The following is a 10,947-nucleotide window of genomic DNA, read 5'->3' as shown; positions in this document are numbered from 1 at the left end:
CCCCCCATAGCTCCCCTCCACCCAGTTCCCACCCCACCCTCGGCCCTTTTCGGCCCCCACTGTCCTCATCCATAGGGGTATGATTTTTGTCCAGTCTTTTCCCGCACCCCCCACACCCCTTTCCCCCCCCCCCCAAGAATAGCAGCCACTCCCTTTCTATGCCCCTGATTCTATTATATTCACCAATTTATTCTGGCATCAGATTTTTTATTCACTTGATTTTTAGATTCACTTGTTGATAGATATGTATTTGTTGTTCATAATTTTTATCTTTACCTTTTTCTTCTTCCTCTTCTTAAAGAATACCTTTCAGCATTTCATATAATACTGGTTTGGTGGTGATGAACTCCTTTAGCTTTTTCTTATCTGTGAAGCTCTTTATCTGACCTTCAATTCTGAATGATAGCTTTGCTGGGTAAAGTAATCTTGGTTGTAGGTTCTTGCTATTCATCACTTTGAATATTTCTTGCCACTCCCTTCTGGCCCGCATAGTTTCTGTTGAGAAATCAGCTGACAATCTTATGGGTACTCCCTTGTAGGTAACTGTTTTTCTCTTGCTGCTTTTAAGATTCTCTCTTGTCTTTTGCTCTTGGCATTTTAATTATGATGTGTCTTGGTGTGGTCCTCTTTGGATTCCTTTTGTTTGGGGTTCTCTGTGCTTCCTGGACTTGTAAGTCTATTTCTTTCACCAGGTAGGGGAAGTTTTCTGTCATTATTTCTTCAAATAGATTTTCAATATCTTGCTCTCTCTCTCTTCTTCTGGCACCCCTATAATTCGGATGTTGGTTCGCTTGAAGTTGTCCCAGAGGCTCCTTACCCTATCTTCATATTTTTGGATTCTTTTTTCTTTTTGATTTTCTGGTTGGGTGTTTTTTACTTCTTTGTATTTCAAGTCTTTCACTTGATTCTTGCGATCCTCTAGTCTGCTGTTGGATCTCTGTATAATATTCTTTATTTCAGTCAGTATATGCTTAATTTCTATTTGGTCCTTTTTCATATTATCGAGGGTATCACTAGATTTCTTGAGGGTCTCACTAAATTTATCGGCGGTTTCTAGAAAATTCTTGAAAAACCTTATAAGTGTGGTTTTGAACTCTATATCCAGTAGTTTGCTTTCCTCCATTTCTGTCATTTGTGACCTGTTTCTTTGTCTCTGCATTTTTTATGCTTCCCTGTGTTGATAGGGTGGCTTTCTGTGCTAGGTATCCTATAGGGCCCAGTGGCTCAGCCTCCCCAATTACTGAGGTGGACACTCTTGGTGCACCCCTTTGTGGGCTGTGTGCACAGTCTTGTTGTAATTAAGCCTTGATTGTTGTAGGTATCACTGGGAGGAATTGACCTCCAGGCCAATTGGCTGTGAGAATCAGCTGTGTCTATGGTGGGAGAACTTCTGTGCTAGAGACACCCTTCTGGGGCAAGACTTGCTTCAGTGGGGCTTTGGTGCTCACTGAGTCTGCCCCCTGAGTGTGTCCCTTATGGATCTGAGGAGTTGTAATCTGGATGGTCAGGTCCCACTCTGACCACTGGGAACACTGGCACTTGGATCTCTAAGGAGGTGCTAATTTAGCCTCTGCCTGAGGCTACCTAGCAGGAGCTACAGAGAGATCTGCAGATTCCTCTTCTTTGTTTGGGATTTGGAGGTGCCCAGATGAGGCCCAGCTGTGAAGCAATGCAAGCTGCTGTGGGGCCTTGGGCCTTCTTTTTGGATGTTCTGGGTCTCTCTGACCCAGCTGCAGTTTGTTAGGTAATTTTAGATTGCAAAGGGCCAGGTCGTTTCTATGCAAAAGCCTCTGCACACAGCTTGGGTGGGGCAGGGTCTCAGGGAATCAATAGGGTGGAGCAAACAGCTATGGCTGATCCTCAGTCCTACCCTAAGAGGTCCCGCGTCTCAGTGTTCCGCAGTAATCGCTGCAAGCACCTCTGAGAGAAAGCCGCCCTCAAGTTCCGCCCGCTGCCAGACAGTCCAGTTTCTCCCCGTATGAGTCTGGGTCCCCAGAGACTAGCCTGGAACTGGAGTTCAGAGCAATCGAGAGTTTGAGACTCCCTCCCGATTGAAAAAGACAACCGTGTCCTCAGTTGCCAGCCCTTTCTGCATGCGCCTCTGTACCTCTGCACTTTACTTCCGCACCTCCTCTGAGTCTCAGTGTGCTTTTCTCTTTCCTTCTAGTTGTAGAATTTCCACTCAGCCAGTCTTCCTGTGGTTCTGGATGATGTTCGTTTTGTCTTTTAGTTGTATTTTTGAAGTGTTTGTGCGAGGCAGCAATTTCAGGTGTTTACCTATGCCGCCATCTTGGTTTCTCTCTGCTTAACCATTTTTAAGTGTACAATTCAATAGTGTTAAGTGTATTCACATTACTGTACAATCAACCTCCAGAATATATGTGCATTTTATAAAGAAATGAATGAGTCCTTTAGATATGGTCTATTAATAAGAAACTTTATTTTACACACAGAAACATGAACATGTATCTCACTAATAAGGATTCTACTTGTTCATTTTTTTAAAACAATCTCTTACTCTCTCTCCCTCCCTCCCTCCCTCCCTCCCTCCCTCCCTCCTTCCTCCTTCTTCCTCCCTCCCTCCCTTCCTCCTCCCTCCTTCCTTTCCTCCCTCTTTCCCTTCATTAATAGGAGTGAGCTGAGTCGGCAGAAACTTCATACCCAAGAGCTGCTTTCTCAGCTGGAAATGGCAAATGAAAAGGTAGCTGAGGTAAGATAATGACTCCCGCGGGAGGCCCTTCTGCTGCAGCCTGATATACATGTTAGAGAATTTTACTCGAGCCAAGTCCAAATTAATTCTCTACTTGGAAATGACTGTACAGATGTGTATATTTCCTGTAGAAATCATCCATAACCCAAAAGTCCTCAGGTGGTACCGTGTGAATAAAAGCCTGAGAGTCAGGGATCCATCATGTGCACTTGACAGAGGCGGGGCTGGTGCCGGTCTCAGAGACTCTGCTAGGACCCTCGGAGGTCTGTGCGTGTCTGAGATTATTTTTTAACCTGTTCCTTTTGTTTAGTTTTCATCCATCACAAGAGATGCGTAGAAAATACTTTGGACTCCTGGAATATATTAAAATACTCTTGTAGATAACTGGAGAGCTAATTAGAGCAAGAGTTCAGGTTTTTTTCCTTGAAGTGTTAAAAAAGTAAGTAATTTCTAGATTATGATTAGGGCATTCTAGAACTCTAGTTCTCCTTTTGATGTTCCAACTTCGAATGTATTTGCTGGAATTTCTTCAACAGTCTGTCTGGCCCACCGTCTCTTTGTGGCCTGCTATAGCTGGCAGAGAGAAATCATTACTCTTAAGTTTTGTAGCATTATAAATTGATATGAACCATTTAGAAAACAATTCCACCCTAGCCATTAAAGTACTCTTTGGTATAGCTCCCACTTCCAGGAATCTGGTCTAAGGGGGTCATTTAAAATGGGGAAAAAATTTAAAGGAAAATATTCAACACAGTAATGTTAATAATATCGGAAGATCAGAAGCAACCACAATGAACTGTTGAAAAAGAACGTCTATATATTATGATTTATGTAATCTGGACTGTGCCTTAACTATTATTATGACAGATAGAAAAATGTACGTTATGTGCAGTCTGATAGTGACTATGAAAATGATTATTATAGATGATGGCATTTTTTCCCCGAGTTCTCTCTAGTTTTAAAATGTGCCTCTTAAATTTAAGACTTCGTATTTAAACAATTTTGTAAATTGGAATAGCCAGTATAGTTCTCATCATAAAATTTAATTTTGCTTTTGGGCACACTGAGAAATATAATAAGCTCGTTTTAACAGGATACTGTTATTTCAATATTTTATGTTACTAGGCATGACAGTCCCTGTAATCACTTGTGTGTTAGGACATGGGAACTATATTGTTCTTCATAGAAAGTGTGTTTTTCTTTCTATTCCTGATTAGGCTGGTTACTCTCTCAATTCCCACAAGTGCCAGGAAAATTGAATAACAATACCAGTTGTACTAGCACAAAAACATTTTGTTCAGGCGAGTAAGTATGGAAGGCCTGGTGCGTTTTTTAACTGACAGCTTCTTTGAGCCATGTGCGTGATGGCATACAGTGTCAGATTTATGTTCGTGACGCTGCGAGTCTCCTGAGGCTGCTCTACCAGGTTACCACTGGTGATGTGCAGACTCGGCTCTGGAGGGCAGAGGTCCTGGTCAGGAGGTCGGCAGGGTTGGTTCCTCTCGTGGGCTCAGAGGAGTGTAGGTCCATGCCTGTCCCCTAGCTTCCGGCAGCCTCGGGCGTTCCTCGGCTTGTAGATGGTGTTCGCCCTGAGTCTTCCTATGGTCTTCCCTTTGCACATGTCTGTCTTCCAAATTCCCCTTTTTATAAAGACACCAGTCGTATTTGATTAAGGCCAAGCCTAGTAATATCATTCTAACATAATCATTAGCAAAAACCCTATTTCCAAATAAAGACATTTATAGGTACCGGGGGTTAGGACTTCAATATATATTTAGGGGCATAATTTAACCCATAACAATGTCTTAATAACTCTATTGACCCTAATACCTTGTGGAGTATATAGCTGTTTGGGGAACATGTGGAAACAGACTTCTTAACCTTTTAAAGAAAACCTTTAGCATAGAAATCACTTAAGGCACATCTAACACTGTGAAAACCAGGATTTCCAGAATGAATATTTTCATTTCTTGAACGTTTAATAATGATGATGTCCCAGTTTCCCTAGAACAGTGGTTCTCAACCTTCCTAATGCCGCGACCCTTTAATGCAGTTCCTCATGTTGTAGTGACCCCCAACCATAAAATTATTTTCGTTGCTACTTCATAACTGTAATGTTGCTGCTGTTATGAATCGTAATGTAAATATCTGATATGCAGGATGTATTTAGGCGACCCCTGTGAAAGGGTCGTTCGACCCCCAAAGGGGTCGCAACCCACAGGTTGAGAACCACTGCCCTGGAAGTTGGTCCTAGCACAGTGGCTCTGAGGACACCAGCAGGCAGTGCCAGCGCCTGCTGGGAACATGGTAGACACAAGGATTCTCAGGTTGGGAGCAGGTCCAGGTGGGAGGCCCAGCAGTCTGTGTTTCCACACTCCCCACACTGGAAGCACTGAGCTAGCATCTCAAGGTTAACAGGTCAAAAACTGAAAATCCTGTTCTCAACTTCTGATTCTCTTTGCTTTGCACTTAATCCACTTTTTTGTTGACACGGAGGGGTAAAACGGTTTAGTGAGGATGTACAACCAGCTTTGAATTTCGTAACTTGAAAAATGTACATTTGGAGACACTATCTTTGCATTTTATAGTGGTCAGATGAGGTCCAGATTTCCCATTGATTATTCCACAAACGCCTCAATGTCACGCGTGGATCTCTAACCCGTTTGTTTTATGTTTCCTCTTCACAGAGTGAAAAGTTAATTCTCGAGCATCAAGAAAAAGCCAACAGACTCCAGAGGCGCCTCAGTCAGGCGGAGCAGAGAGCCGCGTCTGCTTCTCAGCAGGTAGGGAGCGCCTCGCCGCCCCTGACAGTAACCGTCCGGGTGGGTCACGCTAAGAAAGGCTCCTCAGAAGTCCCCAGAGAACTAGTAGGGTTATTTTTATCTGATTAAACTATTTGAAATTAGTCTCTATTATTTGGGGTTGAAAGTAAACTTTGAAGTCAGAAATAAACATCAGTCTCTGCAGTTGACTCCCACCTCTGGAACCACTCTGTCCCCTCACAGACACTAGCCACCAGCAGCTGCTCCAATTAATTAAAATGAAATAAACTAAAATAAATCTGCAGTCAGACTAGCAGATACCAGATGCTCAATGACCATGCGTCACATCAGACAGCATGAATGTGGAACTCTCTGTCCCAGGGAGTCCGTGGGACGCCCTGCCCCAGAGGCTGTGCGTGTGAACTGGGCAGGTGTTTTCTGACAGATTCGGAAGTAGGTAGCATTGCTCTGAACACACTATTTCAAATGCACTAACTTTGTTTTTATTGTAGTTTTTAAATGGAAAAAAATACTTTGTGTATAGGTTAACTCCATTTAATGCACATTTGTATATGACTATAAATCTAAAATATGATATAAAGTCCAGTGGGAAATAGAGTTTGAAAATGCATTCATGAAATATTGATATGGGGGTAATTATCAATAATGCACACACATCATTAGGAAATGAGCCATTTGTCTATAATAGGAGCAATAGTCCCTCCTATTGGGAACAAAATGATATCAGTTTAGTGAATATAAACATAGGCTGGAAACAGTTCAGATAGATAGTTAGATAGGTAGATAGATAGGCAGATAGATGGACAGGCAGATCGATAGATAGATATGGATAGGCAGGCAGGCGGACAAAAAACAAGTTAATACATTATTAGTTATATTTGGCTATAAATGTACTATTTTAATTAAAATTAATATTATTCTTAGATATTATACCATTTTATACATAGTAAAGCAACTCTGAATACTGAATTCAGTTTATGTTTGTGATATTTACAGATTTTCTTTTTAAATCTACTTCTGGTATGACCATGAGGTGTCACTTAAATGAAATCCAGCCATAATTTGTCCTTCTCCTTCTGTCCCCTCCCTCTTGAAAGTAATTATAGCTTTATTAAATATGTTTAATTTCTTATGGAATAATGAAGTAATGGACTACTTAATTACTCAAGAATTCCTCCATTCATGTGGATTATACGGTAGTAGGAGCGAGGGTGTGCTGGGCAGTGTCTGGAGCGTGTGTTTGGTGTCGACAAATAGCCTGCTGTCCCTCGGTAGCCATGTGACTTAGGGCCGCCTCCACCTCTCTACGCCTCGAGCTCTTCTTGCTCAGCATAGGATAATAATGCCTCCATTAGAGTTATTGAAAGATGAAGGGAATTCACACATACAAAGCACTTAGTCATTAAATGGTAAGTAGATAGATATATAAGAAATTAAATTTCTTACATCACAATCCTTATAGCTTCAAGTTTGCCTTTTTTAACGAATGTGATAAAGAAAATGCCTGCTTAAAATCACCTACCTCGAGTCCCATAGTAAAAAGGGTGCAGTTACAGAACTTCGCTGTAGTGTCCCGGTGACATCTGGCTGCGTCTCCCTCCGGACAGTTGAACCTGAGCAGCCTTCTGTTCAACTTGGATGGCAAAGTTGCCCCGAGTTTAGCTCTTTGTGAGCTTTTTTTTTTTTAATGTTTTTCAGTAAACACTTCACAAATTTTTCCTTAAGCTTTTCTTCTCCTATTTTGTTCTCCTTTAAAGATGGAAAGTAACCATACAGCCTTATGCCCATACACAAAAAGGAATTTACCCCCTGGAGTTAATATTTTTTCCACCTCAAGTGAGTCCAAGTTATAAACTTTCTTTATAAGACATATATTCAGGTTTTTTTTAAACCTTTATCTTTGCCTTCTCTGAATTCTTTCTAATTAATTTTTTTCATTTTCCTCCAAAAATTGGAAACTGCTAATAGAAATGATATCCTGCTAAGGGCCTGATATTTAACGCAGTGATGGAGGTGAGAGATCCTCATTGTCTGTACTCACCAGCGCAGCCCAGCGCCATGCTGGGTCCAGGGAGAGCCCCTCAGTCCTGACTCAGCCGGTCCTGACCCTGCTCCTCCGGTTTCCTGTCTCCACCGCCTCCCCGCCAGTACTGTGGCCACGTGTTCTAAGTCTCCATGCACCATGACTGCCGTGTCTTAGAAATCAGGGCGGTGCAGCCTTTCTCTGCAAGAACACAAAACCTAGAAACTAGGAAAGAAATCGGTAAATGTGACGATGTAAAATTTCAAATTTCTACATGAAGTCAATGACGGACTGAGGAAAGTATGTGCAACAAGTATATGACCAAGAGGCTAATGTCGTGGATGCATATAAGGAGTGGCTGCGTTAGCAAAGAAGTGCTGCAGCTCCCACATCATTGGTGTGATGGCTGTTGGTGCGGTAGCCGGTTAGGCAGGATCTCTCAGGCTGTGAGTGTACATAACCTGGGACCAGCATTCCTAAGAATATATTCTGCAGGTGGTCCCTTGCCCCTGGGCACAGCTGTACACGGAAGCATGAAGAAGCCTAATTGCAGCATTGCTTATCCTTTTAAAATATTAAAAATATCTAAATGCCCATCAACAGAAAACCAGCTAAATTAAAGAATATCCATGCAGGGGAAAGTTAGCAGCTGTTAAGGAATAAAATAGATCTAATATGAAACCATTTCGCCCCAGCTAGTTTGACTCAGTGGATAGAGCATCGTCCTGCCGACTGAAGGGTTCCAGGTTCAATATCAGTCAAGGGCATGTACCTCGGTTGCAGGCTCAATCCCCAGTCCTGGTTGGGGCGTATGTGGAACCAATCAATTTGTCTCTCTCACATCATCGTTGTTTCTCTCTCTCTCTGCCTCTCCCCTTCCCTTCTGCTCTCTCTGAAAATCAATGGAAAAATATCCTTAGGTGAGGATTAACAAAAAATAAGAAAATAATATGGAAGCATTTCTAAGGTAGATCTTGTAGCAGGAAAAAAAAAACCAAGATGAAAAGTCTGCATCATCCTTTATCATTTTCTAAATAAAAAGGGGTGAGGGAATATTTGCATATACCCTCATTTAGAATATTTCAGGAAAGATGCTTAGGAACTGGAAACAGTGGTTGAGTCTGGAAGGAGGGCTATGGAAATAGCACAGTAGTGGGAAGACTTCCTTTATGCTATGTCGTACCGTTCGTTTTATTTTTTGCACTGTTAGGTTTTTTTACTATGTGTATATTCCATATTTTAATCAATTCCAATTAATATTTAAAGATTATTTTCCTGTTGGACTTTTCTTACTATGACCTATCATCTCTTTATTACCAGCCCTGCAGTGTGCTGGCTTACACTTAGTTTCTGTTTTAGCCACTTTTCCGATTACCTTTCCTCTGGCTGTTCTTCCTCCCTCTGTGGAATATGTCTTGGAATTCCGGGGTGTCACTGAGCTGTGGGATGTCGTATTTGGCTTGTGTGTCTAGTGTGATGCAGGCACTTTAAGTGTCTCAGGAGTAAAATAGAAGTGAGCACAGAGGGCGACCTCTTCCAAGGCCCTTTCCACTAAGATTATGTTCAATGACTGTCAGCTGTGGCGGGTTACACTGTGTGGAAAATTCACCTAAGACTTCCCCTAGGAAAGTGACTGCTTACTGATTGTTCATTTCAATTGCAGCTCAGTGTGGTTACAGTGCAGAGAAGAAAAGCAGCCTCCATGATGAACCTGGAAAATATCTAAAAAGGCCCGTAGTTCACCCCAGCCTTAGAGGGGAAGCTGCTGCACTAGGAGGTTGAATGGGAAAGCCTGTCGAGAAGGGCGAAGGCCCTGCCCCTGGCACACGCGTTTGCCATTGTTTTGGGGGGTTATTGGGAAGCAGGACAGTGGCAGCTTCCTGGGAGTAAAGGAAACATAACCGGCACGGGCTTCAGTGGAGAATAAAGCAGCTGAGAAGACTCATTGCCTCCGCCAGTGTGTCTATTGTCTCCCCCCCCCCCCATCCTTTGGAAGAGCATAACTTCTAGACCAGTGATGGCGAACCTATGACACGCGTGTCAGAGGTGACACACGAACTCATTTTTTTGGTTGATTTTTCTTTGTTAAATGGCATTTAAATATATAAAATAAATATCAAAAATATAAATCTTTGTTTTACTATGGTTGCAAATATCAAAAAATTTCTATATGTGACACGGCACCAGAGTTAAGTTAGGGTTTTTCAAAATGCTGACATGCCGAGCTCAAAAGGTTCGCCATCACTGTTCTAGACTATGCTAATCATGAGAAAGAGATTTTAAGAAAATACTAAAATGTTAATATTTCTGTTTCCAAGATTTGAGAATTTTACATCAGATTGTTACTTCTAACTCATTTTTAAGGTTCCCAAGTATCCATTTTATTATGAACTCGTAAATGTAATAAATTATGTGTTCTAAAATGATGCTGTCGTGTATTTTAATATGTAACTAGTGATTCTGTTTCTCACGGACATGATTTCCAGGATTTATCAAATGCTGACGATAAGGGTTTGGGAGGCGTGGGGGGTTTTGATCAGATGGACTTGGTTCTGAGGCTGTGCCGCGTGGGCTCTTGGGACTGCGGACTTTGCTGCTGTTCTCGCTCCTGGTGGGAATGGGGCAGACAGGTGTGCTCTGGACAGCCAGCTGGGAGACCTGCGTGGTTCAAATAAAAGATAGCGCCTTGAGTTTGAGGTGACACGGAAACGTTGGTGTGTCGATACTCAGCCAGCAGTGGGAAGTTTAGGACTGATGCAGATGAGCCAGGATGTCGTGGGATCTGGCTGGAACTGAGAGTTGAGGCCGTGGTGCGGAGCTGGCCCTGGGCCTTGCGTGCTGGGCTGGCTCCCCCTCACCCTGACATTGCCTTTTCCTTCCATCACCACGTCCTCCTCTCCCCACACAGGGCTGTGTTCACACCTCGACGTGTGCACATTCTTCAGCTGCCACTCAGTCTAGGTGAGGGCTGCCGTGTCGCTCGCAGAGTGTGCTATAGGGTTTCTCCACGGCGCTTACCAAGATTTGTCACTAACTCTGAGTTTTTCCTTTAAGGTCCTCTCTACCCCAGCAGGCCGCAGGCTCTGCGAGAGGGGGACTTGCGTCTCTGTAACCTTAGCACTCAACAGAGTTCCTAGTATTTACTGCTTGTTCCTTTTTAAAGCCCTTTAATATGGCATCATGGAAATTTTCATTCAATATTTTCACCCTTTTTTGAAAGAATAAAAAAGCCATTAGAGCATAAGGTGATATATAAGGAAATCTGTTAGCACTTACGTCTGTGAAGATTAAAAACATGAGACCAGCATCTCCTTTCATCTAGATCAGTGGTTCTCAACCTTGGCTGCACATTAGAATCACCTGAGAATCTTTTTAAAATCCTGATTGCTGGGCCTCATCCTCCGGAAATTCTGTTTCTTTGTTACTAATGT

At 42.6% G+C, this 10,947-nt stretch overlaps 1 protein-coding gene across 1 annotated transcript in view; it reads left to right on the top strand.

The window, feature by feature from the left end:
• Window positions 1-9,597, top strand: part of SCLT1 (sodium channel and clathrin linker 1) — a 97,502-nt gene extending 87,905 nt beyond the window's left edge. Inside the window, exons 19-21 of the mRNA XM_023754318.1 lie at window positions 2,632-2,710; window positions 5,398-5,493; window positions 9,180-9,597. Of these exons, the coding sequence (XP_023610086.1) occupies window positions 2,632-2,710; window positions 5,398-5,493; window positions 9,180-9,242 (238 nt within the window). The 3' untranslated portion in view covers window positions 9,243-9,597. The remainder of the gene's footprint in view (window positions 1-2,631; window positions 2,711-5,397; window positions 5,494-9,179) is intronic.
• Window positions 9,598-10,947: the final 1,350 nt, after the last annotated feature.

Source organism: Myotis lucifugus, unplaced genomic scaffold, assembly GCF_000147115.1.
Source record: "Myotis lucifugus unplaced genomic scaffold, Myoluc2.0 scaffold_1, whole genome shotgun sequence".
Taxonomy (NCBI): Eukaryota; Metazoa; Chordata; class Mammalia; order Chiroptera; family Vespertilionidae; genus Myotis; species Myotis lucifugus.
This window is presented reverse-complemented; position numbering and strand designations above follow the sequence as displayed.